General features: G+C 44.1%; 5 protein-coding genes across 6 annotated transcripts; 3 read left to right on the top strand and 2 right to left on the bottom strand.

The window, feature by feature from the left end:
* Positions 1-1985: 1985 nt before the first annotated feature.
* LOC117585051 (luciferin 4-monooxygenase-like) lies at positions 1986-3786 on the bottom strand. The gene is made up of 3 exons (XM_034274309.1): positions 3638-3786; positions 3061-3584; positions 1986-2997 (listed from the first exon to the last, which is right to left on the bottom strand). The coding sequence occupies exons 1-3, from the start codon at positions 3779-3781 to the stop codon at positions 2016-2018; spliced, it is 1650 nt and encodes a 549-aa protein (XP_034130200.1). The 5' UTR covers positions 3782-3786; the 3' UTR covers positions 1986-2015.
* Positions 3787-13969: 10183 nt separating this feature from the next.
* LOC117585474 (V-type proton ATPase 21 kDa proteolipid subunit) lies at positions 13970-15438 on the top strand. 2 transcript variants are annotated; one of them, XM_034274965.1, is made up of 3 exons: positions 13970-14103; positions 14161-14842; positions 14910-15438. In XM_034274965.1, the coding sequence occupies exon 2, from the start codon at positions 14183-14185 to the stop codon at positions 14819-14821; it is 639 nt and encodes a 212-aa protein (XP_034130856.1). In that variant the 5' UTR covers positions 13970-14103; positions 14161-14182; the 3' UTR covers positions 14822-14842; positions 14910-15438. The 2 variants fall into 2 exon arrangements, with proteins under 2 accessions (XP_034130856.1, XP_034130857.1); XM_034274966.1 differs by having other exon boundaries at positions 13998-14103; positions 14165-14842.
* A 654-nt stretch (positions 15439-16092) lies between these two features.
* On the top strand, positions 16093-17029 carry LOC117585496 (40S ribosomal protein S5b). The gene is made up of 2 exons (XM_034274995.1): positions 16093-16701; positions 16766-17029. Exons 1-2 carry the CDS (start codon positions 16165-16167, stop codon positions 16931-16933), a joined length of 705 nt encoding a protein of 234 aa, XP_034130886.1. The 5' UTR covers positions 16093-16164; the 3' UTR covers positions 16934-17029.
* A 170-nt stretch (positions 17030-17199) lies between these two features.
* On the top strand, positions 17200-17945 carry LOC117585486 (V-type proton ATPase 21 kDa proteolipid subunit-like). The gene has a single exon (XM_034274981.1). It carries the CDS (start codon positions 17237-17239, stop codon positions 17858-17860), a length of 624 nt encoding a protein of 207 aa, XP_034130872.1. The 5' UTR covers positions 17200-17236; the 3' UTR covers positions 17861-17945.
* Positions 17868-18840, bottom strand: LOC117585485 (RRP15-like protein). The gene has a single exon (XM_034274980.1). The coding sequence runs from the start codon at positions 18768-18770 to the stop codon at positions 17919-17921; it is 852 nt and encodes a 283-aa protein (XP_034130871.1). The 5' UTR covers positions 18771-18840; the 3' UTR covers positions 17868-17918.
* Positions 18841-18845: the final 5 nt, after the last annotated feature.

The following is an 18845-nucleotide window of genomic DNA, read 5'->3' as shown; positions in this document are numbered from 1 at the left end:
CTTAGCTCAGGCCGTTGGGGGCCCGCACTCGGCAAAATTCGCCCATGGCTTTGTTTTCGATTCGAAATGGAAATGTAAATGGCACTGGGTCTGGCTGCTGGTGTGTGAATGCGCCTGACTGGACGCAACTCCCTGTGATTCCCTGTGATTCCCTGTGCCCGGGAAATGGAGTGTAGCTCGAATGCGTCACGGATTACCAAAAACGATGGTGATGCGGCGATACGAGTCGCATTTGAAGATAGCCTCGACCGGTGTTTAATTGAGCTGAATGGGGGGTTGAAAAGGGCTGTTATTTGGTAGAGCAAAAGGTTGAATGCCGCACTAAAACGATTCAACTGATTTTAGCCTGGGTCTTAAATGCAGCAATGCAGAATTTGCACATCTAAAATGGGATTTCAATTGATGAGAGTTAAAGTTTAAAAGTAGGAAAAAAAAAGTACAATTCGGTACATTATGAAGAGTGTTTTTATTGTTATTATTTTATAAATATTCGATTTTCTCCTCCTATTTTAGGTAGCTAATACGAGAGCTAAGTCCGCTGGAGAGCTGTGTGTATCGTGAGAGCGTTAACAGTGCGCTGTTGCTGGGAGCGTAGAGCGAAAATCTGCAGCGCTAACAGACCGTTAACAGCGCTGTACTCTCTCTGCAGCAGTGTAGCTTCCAGCTAAATCCATAAAATCATTATGGAAGAAACACCACGAACTAAAAGTAAACAAGAAGTATGCTCCTTGCGTCCTAGTTTTCTTTCTTGACTCCCCTCTGCTGGTTCATTAGTTCTGCCACGAGCTGCCTCGAGCTCTTTTGGTTTGCTCTTCTACTCGAAGCAATGAGCATGGAAGCCAAAGCCTGTCTAAGCTTAGCCAGAAGTCACCGCTGCTCCGTCTGCAGCCTTATCCCTCGTGGAGCTCGTAAACAAATGCGCACCTCAAATTTGTAAAGATTAGCAGACAATTCGCACACAGTCAACGCTGCCATCTAGCAATCTCCGAGGAGCAGGAGGAGCTGAAGAGAATGAGAATAGGCACAGAAATGGGTATAGAACGAAGGGAAGACAAACAGAAACGGGGACCCGGACACGGCCATGGACACGGGACACGGGACACGGCACAGGTTCGGGGTAACCGCCTTGTCTAATCTAATAGCTGCCGGCTGACAAACATTGACATTTTCTGTTATGTAATCAGACGCCCAAAGGTATGCCCAAAAAACAACAAAAAATGAAACACAAAGAACACGTGCCCAACACACTCCGAGCGGAGAAGAGAAGAGAACAGCAGAGGCAAAAACGCAATAAATTGTCGCATAAAAATTGATGTTTTATTTTCAGTTGCCTTCGCCCCTCATCCTCGAGGAGGAGTCTTTTTTTTTGTGCAGTGCTATTGTTATACCCTTCTTTGGGAGAGTTTTACATTTGCTAAGCAGATTATTTGGGATATGTAAAAATAATATAAATATAGTAGGGAATTAATAACTTCTGCTGGCATAAATATAAAATAAATGTATACCAAATAAATATAAGGAAATACCTCCACTTTAACACTAATATTCTCTCTACATATTTATCCCGATCGTTGCAAAGTTTCTCCACATCTAAAAAAAAAATTCGACATAATTGTAAAATAAAATGAGAATTGAGAGCCATCAAAATCTGATTCAAAGTGTAAGTTAAGATATCGTAGGGTATCTGCAAGTGTGTCTTCAGCTAGTCCTGTTTTCGTTGCTCCTTCTTCGGGCACCTTTTTTTTTGCTTTTTTGGTTACCGCTATTCTCTTTCCCTTTTACCATGCAAAACGTGCATGGAAATCGCAAAATTTTCTTTTTGTTTTCGGTTAGCCGAAACATAAACAAAGTAAGCCAAGTAGAAAGTTGCCAGAGGGCGCAGCAAAAAATTCTGCTTAGGGGATTGTACAGATCCGTGTCGTAGATGTGCCTTAAAGCTGTCGAATGGGGACTACCCTAGATTCCCTAGTCGGCCAAGTGGCAGTGATTGAAAATGTATTTAAATACTTGAAAATTTAGTTATTAAAACTAATCAAATTGACACCTTTCATACTCTGAACATTCATAAAGTGATCCTTGTTGGCGCGTCGATTTGTTTTGCCATTGCCGCTGCGCTTCAGATCATCCACAATGATGACGCCAGCATTCAACTGTTTATACTTGGCGGAAATGTGTGAATTAACAAAGTCCAACACATCCTGTGGCTCCAATTTGCTGCCATGCCGCTTCACCACAGCGGCTGCTGCCTCATCGCCATGAACCGCATCCCAAATGCCGAATACACAGACCTCCGCGACATTGGGCATCTGTGAGATGACACGCTCAATCTCATTGGGATAGTACATGATGTTGTGGTACTTGAACATGTCCTTCTTGCGATCCTCTATGAACAGAAACCCATCCTGATCGACGTAGCCCAGATCTGCAGTGTGAAACCACTTTTGGGAGTCGCGAATCAGACGCGTCTCCTCGGGATTGCCATAGTAGCCAGACCATTGCTGACCGGAGTAGAGGCACACTTCACCTACTTCATTGGGACCCAGCGGCTGTCCTTGTTCATCGATTATCTTCAGTTTGTTGCCCGCCACAGGTCGACCCACAGAGTTGGGTTTGGCATCAAAGTGAATGTTGACGGTGCCCGTGCTGTTGAGCTCCGTGATGGAATAGCTAAAGATCAGATTGCCCCTGATGCGGCTGCGTATGCGTTGCTGAATCTCCAGCGAGCAGCGGGAGCCCCCGAAGATGTAGGTCTCAATGCTGGACAGATCCGCCTGCTCGAATTCCGGACAATTGGCCAGCATGGCCATGTGCGAGGGACACTGAAAGACCAGATTGATCTTGTGCTGCTCAATCATGCGACACATGAAGGCCGGATCGAACTCATTGTCCGCAATGACATTTGTTGTGTTAAATGCTCCAGCATGGAGGAGGATTATAAAGCCCGAAATCCAGTCCAAAGTGCTGTGTGTATATTGCATGGAATTGGAGCTCAAACGTCTGTGAAGAAAAGGGAATATATGAGAGATAATTGGGAGGATTAGAACTGCATTAAAGACTTACAGCAGTGGCACCAGTAACCGTTGACTATTCGCTATGGTAACTGCTTTTGGCACGCCCGTAGTGCCCGAGGAGCAGAGTATGGCCACAATCTGATCGGGGCCCTGCTGCAGTCGATACGGCTGAAAGTTCGCCTCTATGGGTGTGGTTAGAATATCCAAAATGCTCAGCGAATCACCACCCACTGGATGCTTCCGCATGGTAATGATTGTGGCCTGCAGCTGGAGCTTCTCGCTGGCTGCCCGCACCCGCGCGTACTCATCTCCGTCGCAGCAGATCAAGCGCGGTTTGGTGATGCTAAACAGTTGCTCTATGGTGTCCTGTTCGTAGGAAGTGTTCAAGGAGTGAAAGGGCATGCCATTGAACAAACAGGCATAGGCCACGGCCACCAGGTGCGTCGTGTTCCTGGCCATCAGACCCACAATATCCGTTTGCTTGAGGCCCAATCCGCGCATGTAGCTGGCCACACGCATGGCATTGAGACGCACCTCCTCTCGGGTCAGTCGCGTCTGCTCAGTGGCTGAGATCTGTAATGGAAGTTGATCGAAGTGTTCCTCATCTAGTTATTAAATCAGCTTACTTGAGCTATGAGCTTTGGATTGCTCTCCAGCTGCTTGTAGATGACCTCCCCAATGGAGAGATGCGCTGCGAAGCAATTTGATCTTTCGCCGCCACTCCACACCTTCAGCTCGTCCTCGTAGGTGACTTCTGGCATGTACGACATGGTTTTGTATGTTACCTCAACTGTTGGCTACACTTGGCCAGCTGCAACCCTTTTATACAAACGGCCACATGCATTTTTGGGGGGCACTCAAACGATAAGCACGACAACAAACGATAAGCCAGCGGCCAGCGCAGCACGTGGAATACATTCTAACACATAAAAGAAGGTTTACAACGTTACTTAATAATGTTTATTGCCTTAAAATAAGTTTGCATCACAGGAAAGAGACTTATCAGTCGTCAGTCTCTGCTTGGACTATATTTTTGGGTCGCTGCACCCAAATAAAATATCAAAGGCAAGGAACGGCATTTTTGGCGCGTTTTAATTCGCGCAATCTTTGAATTGTTTTAGCATTTTTCTTGATATATTGTAAATTCTAGTTCGACGTTTTATAGGCCATATAGTCCCAAGTTTTCACAGTGTTATTCGTAATAAATCCATCAAAAATCAAAAATCTCTCTCTAAACATTCCAAAATTGTTTACCTCTCCATTCGGCAATGACTGCTCTTCCGCATAATTTCGCACCACTACCTACTGTAAGTATTCCAAAATAAACCGCATAAGAAATGTTCTCAAAAACCACTCCATACACCCACTTTACAGCCACCACAAAATACCTTCACTCTGTGGCAATGTTTTACGTGAGAAATGGGCGTGGCGTGGCATGGTGTGTGGCAATGCAAAATCCAGTGAAAGCTTACAGGGGGCCATGATTATTTGATGTCAAGCTCGGGGGTTATTTATAGGCAGCTGACATGACTATCTGCCCCGCACAAGTAGTTGGAGGCGACGCAAATAGTCTACAAAGAATTTGCTTAGCCAGCGGCAGAGAGCGAGGGATAGAGACTGCGGGGCAGGTGCGAAATTAATATTTGCCACGTGTAGAGCTTTGAGCTGTGCCCGCCGCCGCCACAGGACATGTGAAAAATGTCGAATAATCCATTACTGGAGGATGCTGCATGGGGCAGACGCCTGACAAGTGGGCTCTTATCGTTCGCAGAGTCCTTTGCAACAGTTTGTTGGCCAAGGCTAGACGAGTGGCCGGCGAAAGTTAAGAACTTCACTCACTGCACTTGACATGGCAGCAGCAACAGCAGCCTGAGACCCTTGACCTGGCCCATAAATATGCCCCAAAATGTCAGTCAAATGCTTGTCTACGTTCTTGCAACATAAACTGTGGCGCAGCCCAGAGGCGAGTTGAAAGTTTATGGACTTGAAATGGGTAAGAAACGGTCTGAAATTTGCTTCCAACTAAACCGCAAGGCAGACAATGAGTTTAACTGATTGATTTCATGGAAATATATTTATTTGCGATGTTTTTAGTGTGCTATGGAAGAGCTTTGCCATTTTTATGAACATTACTAAACCAATAAACCAATAAAAGTATTAGCTAGGAATATTCGATACCAGAGCTCAGTCAGCAGCAATTTCCTTCACAAATAATTTGCCAAAACCTTTATCTTTCAATTTCCTAGCCCTTTCCATAATGCAACTTATGTTTTGCGTTCACATTTTGCGGCTATTAAGTAAAGCTTTCTATTTATGCCACATGTCTATACAATTTATGATGAACCCTCGTGGCAAGGGGCTAAAATTGGTTTATCAAAATATGAGGAAAATAGTGGATGAACCCAACAACGAAGTCATCTTCCATGCTACAATCCCTTTCGCCGTCAAACCCCAAAACTAAACTCAAATATTATGGCTGACTTTTTGCCAGACGAACACCCAAGGAGATACACCGAAAGATAGCGAAAAAGAGGCAGGAAGGGAGCAAGAAAGGGATACCAGCGAGACGGAGAGACATTGAGAAGAGCTGTAAGTAGGGGGCCTGGGATTGAGAGATTTCTGTAGAGGGTAACACGATAGCGGAGCGGAAATTTGAGCAATGCAGCTAAATTGCGTTTAACCAAGCAAACGAACAAAACTCAAACTAAAGGCTTTGCAGTGGGAGATAGACTCAAAGACACGCAGAGAACCCAGAGGCCAAATACCCAAACCGAATACGAAACCCAAAAACCAGACCCCGCCGCACACCTTTTGGTTGGGTTGGGTAGGGGAAGACAAACTGCGCGTTGAAAACATAAATTCTTGATTGCAATAGACGTCGACAATGTTGTCACCGCCAACGTGGTTACGGGGGGGTGTGGGGTGTGGGGTGTGGCCTCATCATCATCATCAACATCATTTTGATGTCGTCTCCTCATGAACTTGCGCCATATTTCACTCCCAAGGCTAGCATTTCAAAAGGAACAAACACACGCCCACAATCCATCCAACCCGCGTTGACCAAAAGTAACAAAAGGAATAACACGTGACATCTGCGGCACATAAATAAAGCGAATGCGAAAACGGAGAACCTGTGTAAATTATTGCACGGAAGGACTTTACATTGGTGGGGGTCAACATTTAGACAGCCCCCCAAAAGACCACCCCCGCTACCATCAATGAGCTACCCACTCCAGGCCCACAATGGCTTACAGCTCTCCTTTCCCCTGCCTTTAGGCAAATTAAGTGCTTAAATTTCAATTAAAACTTGTACTGGAACGAACGTCTTACGCCGCGGAACGCGTAACGTCTTCCATCTCATTAATGCTAAATATCTGCGATATTTTATAGTAATTAGGAGGAGTCAAATTGAATTGGCATTAGACCCGACCCTCTCCTCTCCCAGCACAATGCTATAAAAAGCAACTGTTATTAGGGTTAGGCTTGGCATACAATTTGATGGCAAAGCCAGAGACTGGGATTGACTGTTCTTGTGGAAACAGATTGAAGATCCATTTGGAATGTAGAAAAAACTTTCATAAGCACATTATCCTCCAAGGGGAGATATTTCTAAAAATGTGTTGCGCCCATAAAAAACACCCAAAATGATGGGTAAAAAAGAAACTTGGCAGGTAAGGTAAATTTTCTACTAAGCGAAGAGATTCAAAAGTTTAAATTGCCGCCCTTTGGCTGCTACATAAAAGATTCAAATTATTGAGATACAGAAAAAAATTCGAGTGGAATATTTGATGGTGTATGTAGCGTATTAAGAAATGTTTTAAGTGGGTTTAGAAACTGTACATGAAAAGGTTTTGGACACGTGTGAAAGGAAGGAGACGCGATCCCGCTTTTGGATCGCTCTAACAGTGAGCTGTAGCGATAACATACTGTTAGCAGGGATCGTTAGCAGGCAGACTGTTAGCAGACTGTTAGCAGGGGATCGCTAGCATGATTTGGCATCATGGCATTGATTTATGTTTTTAAAATTCCTTTAAGCTTTTAAGCATGCATTTACGAGTATCTTCACAAATCGTTAAATTGTTCAAAAGTATTACACAATTTCAACAATTTCTTGTATTGGTCAGTGGCTTGGAAGACGGGTAGATATTAATCCTCCTTGCCCCAGCCCCAACAACCAAAATACCTCGTATGCTTCTCTTACAATACCATTTGATTTCCATTTCGGGCTTGGATCTCTGTCTTTGATTGCCGTTGACCTACTTGCTGCCTGATTACCCAAAAGTGAACACACACACTCCACGCCATGCCACGCCACTTCACTTGCCTGGCCACACAGAAGGAGGTAGAATGCTGACTGCTTCATGTGGCATAGTTTGAATAACTTGAGGCCCATGCCGCATTCCTGGCTGGCAAATAGCTTTGCATACTTTTTGGTGGCGCCAGCGGTATTCAGGCCGACTTTGCCTTGATTTATGCAACAAACAGTTTCGATTAATTGGCCACAGAGCCACAGCTCATTGTACATAAAGGATTGTGTATGATATCCAGCTACTTCACCGCATTTATTATTAATTTGATGCTCGACTGGTCCCAGACGTCTTTAAAACATTTCTTTGTTTGTCTTCGAGTTTAGTTTTAATCGCATTTGTTTGACATCGTATCTCCTTTTGTGTGGCTCTATCTTTGGCTTTCTGACCTAAGTCAATATTTTGGTTATAAATCTAAATTTGCATATAATATATTAGAATTAGTGCGCAAAGCCACTAGGAATATTCATCATTTAATCATCAAGTGCAGAGAAAACAGAGTCCACAGGCTCACAATGGGTTTGGAAATAAATATCCCAAAATCCCAAAATAATTAAAATAACTGAATTGAAATTTTAAACATTTCTTTCTTCCTTTCAGTGTTGAATTTAGAGATCATCGCGTATGCACAAACATTTCATTATATTTGCCATCATTTGCAATTTATCCCCGTGGCAAAACTATTTTATATATTTTCGGTTGGCCCTTGTCCTCGTTCAGGCAATCTCTGCCTCTCTCTCTCTCTCTCTCACTCTCTCTCTCTTGAAAACAAGTCAAGCGGTAGCTGCCGAGCTGTCAACCGCACAGATATGTACAGGATGCGGAACTCAGACTCAGAGCGTAGAGTTTGGGACTAGGGCATCAAAGGTAAGTAAGAAAGAGACAGAGCTTTTCATGGAACGGTACTCTAGAGGCACTGTGCTGTGCGGAGGTCGGAGCTGAGGTGAACTGTACCTGACGCATGGGCAAATACACCAAGGGCCAACTAGCAACGCTGCTCTCGCTGCCATCGCCTCTTTCTCTCCCTCTTCCTCTCTTTACGAGTATATCGCCCTCTGAGTGTATGCTTCTGTTGCTAATGTAGTTTACTTACGCTGAAATATTTGCTTTGGCCCAACTGCATTTCCATTTCGGAGCAGGAGTCAATTTTTATCACTCGCTTGAAATTTACATACGGACCCTGGCAGTTTCACTACAGCCAGCCACGGCAGCAGGTACAGTGAGGCGAATAATGCTTGAAATGTGTATAAGAAACTTGCTTCACTTGCTTTACCGTTACCTTCAATCACGGCGCACCGAATGCTTGGCCTCGATCGCTGATGCTTGGTTCTCTGCTCTCTTTGTTGGAATCAACCTACCTGCTTGTCACCCTCTTTGTCTCTTCCGTAGGCCGAAGCTTTTACGCTGCGCGTGTGCCGACTGCGCTGCCCGATACACATACCGATACGATCTATGCACACAACAAGAATGCGTCGCTGCCGGCCTCTGCTCTTCAGACACTGTTACGCTGTAAATTCTACACTGTGAAGTCTACAGACTCTGTTATTATTTTAATAACATTTTGCCCGTGCAAACCGTTTTGGAACTGCGCGAAGAGAAAAAGTAAGTATTTTGCTTGAATCTTTTATGAAATAATCGATCTCTCTAGCTCTAAAGAGAGCTCACAGTTATTACCGTGGACATTTTCTTTAATTTCATTCACCTTTGCACCACTATGCAATTGTCGCCCAGAAAGCAGCGCGTGTCCAAAAGCGCATTGCCAAACAACAATTCGGCTGCTCCAAAAATGTTACAACAAAAATCTATAAGAATTTCGGTGCCTGCTTTTAGCTGAAATTAAGATAATTATGTGGAATAGTCATGAGGTGCCATGGCAGGGAGAGAGAGGGCAAGAATTAGAGTGAAAGTGAGAGAGCAGGCAAGGATCAGCCGCAAATTGCCGTCATCATTCTTTGGACCACTACCTTTTGTCCGCCTTTCTTCAGGCCTGTCCTGTCCGGGACTTATGAGAAAGGCCAAAATGTCATGTACAACAGATAAAAAGGGACGACGCGGGGCTGTGGCAGTGGCACGGTACGGGCTGGATTGGACTGGGTTACGCAGATGGACACGGACACAGCCACGGACACGGCGGCTAATGACACAAAGAAACCAACACAACAAGGGGCTAAAAAACAACGAAAAGGGAAATTAATATAAAACAAAAAACAAATGACTGAAAAGCAAGCTCAGGCCCAGAGTCAGAAAAGGGTTATAAAGCACATGGCCCCCTCCCCTACCGCACCGACAATCTAACTCTGAGCGAGGCTCGACTCGACTCGACTCGGCTCGGCTCGGCTCTCTGCGCCCCGCTCTTATCTTTGGTCTAGGGCATTATTGCAGAGGCTTTTGTTGTCTGTGTTGTTGTTGTTCCTGGCATACTCCTTTTTTTGTTTGTCCTTTTGTGAATTGAAACAATTTGTCACTTTTCGCCAAGTCGTTGCCTGTGGCGGATTTTGGCCTACCTCTCTCTTTATCTCTCTCTCTCTCGCTCTCTCTCTCTCTGTCCCGGTCTGTCTCTCGCTGTTGTGCTCCTTTGTAGTTAATGAAATAAATGAAGAGCCGAGCCCCAGATGGGCGCACTGAAATCTACATAATATTTCTGACAGTGTTTTATTGCAAGCTGCCAAGTTGGTTTTGCTGCCTCAAGAATTATGAGTGGCTTGATAGGCCAAGGAGTAGGCCACATTAACAGGAGATTGTGTATTGTGTAATGGACAGTGTACATGAAAGTAAATACAATATATAAAGGTACTTTATGCAGATAATAAGTTTCGTTATCAAAGTGTATTCAAAGCGGGCTACAAATCTTAAGTGTAAAGGTAAAAAATGAGCATGGAACATGTGTAGAGAAAGTTTTGACATTGAATATATTTGGTGATAGAATAAAATATTTAGTGCTTAAATAAATACGAAAATAAAAGAGTATACACATACATACATATATACATCATTTATTTTGATAGACTTTAAATCAATTATTCAGCGCATTTATTAACTTTAGCTATTTATAATTTCCATTAAAACTGTTGTCTAAATTGTGATTAAAAATGATTGCGAATTAAAAAGAGTTTATAAATACAATTTTATTAGATGGAGCTTAGTTTTCCATTGATAAATAATTTGAAATGTATAAAGTGATTAAAACTAACATCTAAGCAATCAATTATGTTAAATAAACTAGCGAAACTATTTTGGGTCAAACCTTAGAGCATAAAAGAAACAAACCTCTTTGGGCATTCTTACAAGCTCTAATATAAATATTTAAAATTGATTTAAACACAAAAATTATACAAATTATTTGTTGAATATTTTAGAAGATTTTCCACTCAAGTTTTTAACTCAAAGCCATCCCCTTTCTCCATTGTAATCGCAGTCAAGTAGCGTAATTTTGTTCGCCATTGATGCCACTCTAGGGCCTGCACTTGTTTAATTCATTGTTTACACATTGTTTAAGGGAACGGAAGGGGGTGCTCACATTTCGAGCATATGTTTGATTCGATTCGATCCACTTTATTAAATATCCCTCTGTCAGTGAGGCCATCGATAAATGCCAGCATATCCGATGCGGCGTTGTACGAGAATGAACTGCATTTCATTAGCTCACCGCACTTGCCACGTGCGAAAAACAGCAGAAACAAAAGCAAAAAAACAACTTGGCAAGCAACAAAAATCAGTCAGCCTGTTAAATTGTATTGAAATGCCATTTCATTTGCATAACTTACGAATCGTATGGAGCTCCACATTGCATTACATTAAATTAATGCCAGATGGCCACTTAGGGTGAATAAAACCAATTGAAAATGTTCACACAAGCAGTTAAAGGCCAAATAAAATGAAATTAAAATAAAAAAACGGCCACAGAAAAATGTGTGGAAAAACATTTCCCGGTTTCAGCTTACCTCAAAATCCAAACAAACAAATAAGATTATGTCTGGGCAGGGGCACTGCAAGGGGGCATGAGCTTCCCAGCTGTGGACACACTTAACCTCAGCTGTGTTGGGGCATCCTTATCCCTAAGCCCTCGGATACAAAGTCCAAGTTGGGGTCGTTTGATCTGCTGCAGCCGGGCCCCACTGTACACCTGGCCGTGCTGTCCATCGTGTGCTTTGCTGGCCTCCCTTTGAACTTTGCCCAATGGTTACCAAATCGGCCCAAATGTCTAAACAGGAAATCAATTCTCAACAACCTTTTGTGTTCCACTCACACTGAAGGCACACAGCTCAGGCCAGACTGGCTGTGTTCTATTCGAATCAGAGCTTGGGATTGAATTATGTGCTTGACCAGTGGCTGGCAAAATGTTTGCTCGCTGGCGGATAGTCAGATTAGATGAGCGGTAAAGGCACTGCCATGGAGTGTTGGAGTACTGCAAGACCTTCCAAGAGACAGAGTTTTGGTTGTGTTGTGGAAAGTAGAAACTCTACATCTACTCCGCCGAGATTTGATTCCTTGAATGGTTCTCTCTTCAAATTAGCTCTCAATGCACTTCTCTCTTTGCTTTCTTTGTCTTTGAATGACGTTCTGGCTGCTCTTCAAGCGGAGGCTCTTCCAACATTCAATTGCTTCTGCTTCAGTTGCTGACTTTGCCCTGCTGCTTTGTTGTGTGTGTGTGTGTGTGTGTGTGTGTACTCATGTCTGGGGCATTCTTCAAATGCAACATTTCACCGGAAAGCAGCGGAAAGTCTTTTATATGCGCCCGGCCAACTTCCGGTCCATAGAAAACTAAACTCAGTTACTAAAGAGTTGCCGCTGCCGCTGCTGCTGCCACCGCTACACTGTTGTTTGTTGCCCCAAGTGGTGGCAAGTTAACAAAAGGTGCGCCTATGCATATGCCGCATGCCTCATTGTTGCTGCTTGTTTTTTCTGCTCCTTTTTTTCTACTTTTCTGTTGCTTCTTTTTCTCTGTTCTTTTTGTTGCTTTTGCTGTCGGCTCAAGCCGCAGTCAAGCGGCAATAAAGAGTGCAGCCAGCATTCGGCCTTAAACTTGGCAAATTACTTTAACACAGGTTGAATATTTTGTGCTCTCTTTCACTCACTCTCTCTCTTCCGTTCTCTCTCTGTCTATCTTCTAGCAGCGCCGACCCTAAAGATAAAGCGCACACGAAAGTTACTCAAGGAGAAGACAAAACAAAGAAGCAAAAAAGAAACAGCAAAGAAAGGTGCAAGGCAGAGGCAGCATTGCGACGTGAAGTTACCTCTTATATACCATTTTTTTATATATTTTATTACCTATATCTATCCTATATCTGTACTAAAATCTGTTAGATTTTTAATTGTTTTATTTTGGTTTCTCTTCTAGCATACCCCAAGTACCCTGGAAGTACCTGGAAGACAAAAGTTAATGGATTTCTCTTGTGATATTTGACTTGAACACTGACCCGAACCCGAACTCCAAAACCTGCCTTCGAGCCCCAACAATTCTATATTTTCGTTTGGGACATCTTATTTTATTTCGTTCTTTATGCGCGTCGGGAATTTTTCAACTGACAAAGTTTACATTTATTATCAAGGTGTGTTGGCGCGGGGGTGTGCGGGGCAACAAACAACACATTACGTTTAATTGAATGTTGCGGTTGTGTCGCGCCGACTCCTTCTTCGTGGCACGCGCCGCCCAAGAAAAGAACAGAAATTATAATGTAGTGTAAATATTTAATGATGATGTGGCTTTAGATTACGCAGCCGTCACGTGGCAGCACCTCCCACTCGCGTGTAATGGCGGAGGCTGGAACGGGCATGGCAGGCTTGACCTGACCTGACCTGATCAATTCAATGAGCTGGAAATGTCGCTACCTGCAGGCGTATTTTTTACCTGCGTACGCACTGTCAGAGGTCCCCAAGACTTGATGTAATTCCTTGAGCGGGGCAGGCACTGAACCGCAAAAAGCAACGGGCAGCAGATATGCAAATAAAAGTGAAACAGATATGGCATTTATATGGTTATTTTTTTTAATGAGGCTGAATAAGAAAGTAGTTAAACTTTACTAGTATGTACTAAAAGAAGGTAAATATCTTAAGCCATAGGAAAATATGCATTGAGCTAAAAAATTATGTTTGAATTTCTCGCGGCATGTCCTCGAAAGTTAGTCGTGGAGTTGCCACACCCGCAGAGCAAGTCACTCTTGCAAACTATCGTTCCATTATTTACTCGATACTTCATCCAAACTTCATAAATATTTGGCAATTTTTCAGCTGTAGTTTTGTTGACCTTTTTTTAGTTTTTACCGTATGTTTTAAACACTCCATTGGCTAAAATGTATCAATTTTGTAGAAAATTGATTATTCGTTCAGGAAAAAATATGTTGTTGCTGCTAATGTTCTTAACGAGCCTGTAATATTAAACCAAACTCCAAAATGAAAGAATCTGATTTACGTCGAGAGAGTCACGGCCGTAAGCTATCGAGTGCAGTGACCAATCGATTGCATGTATAGTGGTGGGTAAACGAAAAGTGCACTTTATATATTATTGGTATTAGTTGAATTGGGCTAAAAACAGTAAAAAGAGTTATTAAATAAACGATAATATGATTAATAAGATTTGAATAGATTTCATACGTACAGAATTCATGTATATGCCATATTCAAGTGCTCTTAATGCTTATCGCACAAAAATACCGATAGTGTGCACATCGATATATTGGTACATCATGTGAATAGAGAAAATTGTACGTCATGTGATTGTGGATTCTTTTTTTTCGCACGAAGCAGTCACCTGTCGGCCGAGAAAATACAATTACGCCTTCAATTTGGTGAGTGTGCCAGCAAAATATGGAAAATTCAACACTCTGGAACGTCTTTCACATTAGCTAGACAAGAAAAACCTGCAAAATGGCGGCCCAAATACGCACAGTGGTGACATCGACTTTCCTGGGGCTCTTCGCGGCCGCGGCCACCATCCTCATCCTGTACTTTGTTATGACTGGCAAGGGCGAACGGGTGAGCGTTGGCTGGTTCCTCGCCTCGTCGAATCCGTACATGTGGGCTTGCCTCGGAATTGGACTGGCCGTCTCGCTGTCCGTGGTGGGCGCCGCCCTTGGCATTCATACGACGGGCACCAGCATTGTTGGCGGCGGTGTCAAGGCGCCACGCATCAAGACCAAGAATTTGATTTCCGTCATCTTCTGCGAAGCGGTGGCCATCTACGGCCTGATCACCGCAATTGTGCTCTCCGGCCAGCTGGAGATTTTCCAAATGGAAACGGCCCTCAACAATCAGGCCATCATGAACACCAACTGGTTCTCGGGCTACTTGATCTTCGGTGCTGGTCTTGCCGTCGGCCTCGTCAACTTGTTCTGCGGCATTGCCGTGGGTATTGTTGGCTCCGGTGCTGCTCTCTCGGATGCCGCCAATGCGGCGCTCTTTGTCAAGATTCTGATTGTGGAGATTTTCGGCTCGGCCATTGGTCTTTTCGGCCTAATTGTGGGCATCTACATGACATCCAAGTCGAAGATGGGTGACAAGGAGTAGGCCAGTCTGCCAGTCGTCAGAGTAAGTTTGGACAACAGCTAAATGGATTGCAGCAGCAGCCTAATGCAGTTTCTATCCCCATTTGCAGAACAATAATCAGCCATCAAGTCATTCCCCTACCCCAAAACATCAGTGAGGATTTGGAAATTACAACAATAAGCTTGCAGTTTACACAGTTTGCCAAATCTGCCGAGACACGCTTTAAACTGGGACTTTAGTTACTTATTAAGTTGATAGTTTTTTTCTCTGTAGTTTTGTTTATTTTTACGCCACGCCCACTCGCGCAATTTATCAGCATCCAATTTTCAATTGATTGCTGAGTGTGCATGGTGTAAAAATGACAACGATTTCGTTTTGTTTATATAATTATTTAAACGAAAGACATTTCTTTGTGTATGTGTGCGAGCGTACGTGTGTGTGTGTGTGTATTTATGATTATAAGCCGAGTTTGTTATGTTTTTGTTTCCTTCCTGGCAATTGTGTTTCTAATTGAGAATGTATTATATTAACTACTACAAAAAACGATGAAATTGTATACTTAATGAAGATACACAACGGTCGCATTATTATTATACATACATAGAAAGTATTCCATATTAAACAAGTAATAAAATCTATACGTTTTGTTTATCAATCGTGAATGAATCTGACTGACTTCGAGGGCTTATCAGAAGCACGCGCAAAGTTGTTATGTGTCACATATGTACATACATGTATCAGCTGTATCTAAGTACATATGTAAAAATATCAAATTGGGACTGCTTAAGGTCACTCTCCTTATGTAGCTGTACGCTGCATCGGTAGAACTGTTTAAACTGTTGTAATTTCAGCAGTTTGGAAGCTACGTCTGTGTTATCTTAAATGTGAAAAGTCAATAACTTGAAAGGAGATTGTGACTATTTTATTTTGAGTTATATTTAATTTAAATTGCCGCTCCATTGTTATACAGCACTTATGTTTTTCAATGACCAACACTTCAATCAGGGCTGCATAGTACCGATAGTACTATCGATGGCTAATCTTGATGGCGATCTTAGCTTTCTGTTTTCCGTTTCTGCATTGTTGCTAACGGGTACTTACATGTACTGTAGCAAAAGTGATTATATCATTGTTATACCCAAATTATAGCGAACCAAGTACCATTTATCGCACAAAAGTACCGATATAAATATCAACGAAAAGTGTGCATCGATATATATTTGCCGCCGTTTATGAAAAGCTAACGCCATCTTGTAATCTCTTTCTTTCCTTCCTTTTCAAGTCTCCTTCTTTTCTTTGAAACGGTACAGCCACACAGACGTGCACGAGCAAAATTCGTAATTTGCAGTTTATTTTGCATTAAAATGTCAGAATCCGAAATCGAAACGCCTGTGCAGATGGCCGAGGCGCCTGTGGTGCCCATCGAAACTGTCGATGATGAGGTCTGGGAGGAAGAAGGAGTGGCTGCTGCCGGCTATCAGCAGGCCAATGAGTGGCCCGAAATCAAGCTATTCGGCCGCTGGGCCTGCGATGACATATCCATTAGTGATATTTCGTTGCAAGACTACATTGCCGTGAAGGAGAAGTTTGCTCGCTATTTGCCGCACTCGGCTGGACGCTATGCGGCCAAACGTTTCCGCAAGGCCCAGTGCCCGATTGTGGAGCGTCTCACCAGCGGGCTGATGATGAAGGGACGCAGTAACGGCAAGAAACTGCTCGCATGCCGAATCGTGAAGCATGCCTTCGAGATCATTCACTTGCTGACATCGGAGAATCCGCTGCAAGTGACTGTGACTGCGATTGTCAACTCGGGGCCACGTGAGGACTCTACACGTATTGGACGCGCTGGCACTGTGCGCCGTCAGGCTGTGGATGTCTCGCCATTGCGTCGCGTCAATCAGGTAATCAGAACATAACAAAATAAAGCTAAATGCAAAGAAATCATTCCCCCCATTTTCCTTGCAGGCCATTTGGTTGATCTGCACTGGGGCACGTGAGGCTGCTTTCCGCAACATCAAAACCGTTGCCGAGTGTCTGGCCGATGAGCTGATCAATGCCGCCAAGGGATCGTCCAATTCGTATGCCATCAAGAAGAAGGATGAGCTGGAGCGTGTGGCCAAATCGAATCGTTAAGTTGCGAAAATTTCAATATAAACACACACATACATATGCGTTATGTATGCAATCATTTACGATGTAACTGTAAATACAGTGTTGTATTGCCATAAACATATAGCTGTTTCATTCTAACAACCGTTGCCGGAGTACAGACTCCCGCGCTTTGAATATGCAGCCATCTCTTTCTCGCTGCAGTGTGTACTGTTTGTTGCCAATTTTAAAGGCTCTCCAGTCAGCCTCCCTCACTTTGATTTATCAATCAATCTGTGTGGAAATCAATTTCTATTCGTTGAACGGAGTGCTAGCATCTGAAAAATCATGAACTTTCGCAGTAAATTCATTTTGCTGATAATTACCATTTCGATCGTCGTCATGGCGGCTGTGATCCTCAGCCACGTAATGACGAACATTGGCGAGCGCATGGGATTTGGCTGGTTTCTGTACACATCCAGTCCGTACTTGTGGGCTGGCCTGGGCATTGGGCTATCGGTGTCGCTGTCCGTAGTGGGCGCTGCCGTTGGAATCTACACTACGGGGACCAGCATTGTCGGCGGTGGTGTCCGCTCGCCCCGAATCAAGACCAAGAACCTCATTTCGATTATATTCTGCGAGGCGGTGGCCATCTATGGCCTCATCATGGCCATCGTTTTGTCTGGCAGCATAAACAACTATCGCCTGGCGAAGATGCTGAGCAACAAGGCTCAAATGGCCAAGAATATGTACACAGGATTCGCTGTATTTGGAGCCGGGCTGGGCGTCGGACTGGTTAACATCGCCTGCGGCGTGTCTGTTGGCATTGTGGGCTCTGGAGCAGCCCTAGCCGATTCGGCCAATGCGTCGCTGTTCGTCAAGGTGCTGATTGTGGAGATTTTTGGCTCTGCCATCGGTCTCTTTGGACTGATTGTGGGCATATACTTGACTTCCAAGGCGGAGATGATCTAATGCCCGATTACAAATCAAAACTATTATTTATTAAGGCGCCTATTAAAGTAATTAAACACTAATCTTCCTCATCGTCGTCGCTGTCATCAGCCTCGTCGTTACTGGCCGCCTGATCGCTGCCCTCGTCATCCTCCTCGTCCCAGTGCTTGATCTTTTTGTTGGTCATAAAGTCCTCTCGCAGCACATTCCACTCCGACTTCTTTTTGCCAGTGGAGGACGCTGCGGCAGTGTCATCATCATCCTCGTCCTCATCATCATCATCATCCGTTTCCTGCTCCTCCTTCTTGACAGCGTTGTCTATGGCCGTGGATTTGGCCCGCTTGCCGCTCATCAACACGTCGAGGAACTTTCTCTTGTTGATATTATTCAGCACTGCATCCTGTCGACTGTCCAGTGGCCCCGCATCAGCCAACTGCTGCTCGAGATCCTTCTGCTGAATACGCACAGCGTTGAAGAACTGGACGACACCGCGAGTGGCCACCTTGCGCAGTGTTCGCTCCCTCTCCAGGTCCTGGTAGCTGGGCTTCACTCTCAGCTGTAGCGGAACATTTTTGCACTCTGATTTAGTCAGCTGCGCGTCCAATGCGGATCTGTTAGCGTCGCCATTCTCCTCGTCATCGCTCTCCTCCTCTTTAACATCGCCCCCGACGACTTCAAAGTCGAATCCTGGCTTCTTTGCTGCCTCGCTGCCTTTTGAACGAACGACTCCGGGATTCTTTTTTGCCCGGGACAGCACGGTGGGTCCCACCGACTTGCTTTTTAGCACCTTTCCAATACAATCTGCCCAGCCGGCGTTGGCGCCTGTGTCACCGTCAGCATCCTGACTGTCTTCAGAGTCAGATTCGTGGTGGGAACTGTCTGTAGCCGGTTCAGCCTCTTTTTTCGTGCGCTTCGCAGTGAGAAGAGCCATTTTAAGAGCTTATTAAATGAAAACTAATTTTAAAAACAAAATACGCGTGCTCCTCACGTTGTTAGGGGTGGTATA

This window comes from Drosophila guanche, unplaced genomic scaffold, assembly GCF_900245975.1.
Source record: "Drosophila guanche unplaced genomic scaffold, DGUA_6, whole genome shotgun sequence".
In the NCBI taxonomy this organism is placed as follows: domain Eukaryota; kingdom Metazoa; phylum Arthropoda; class Insecta; order Diptera; family Drosophilidae; genus Drosophila; species Drosophila guanche.
The sequence above is the reverse complement of the archived record's forward strand: the minus strand, read 5'-3'. Positions and strand labels throughout refer to the sequence as shown.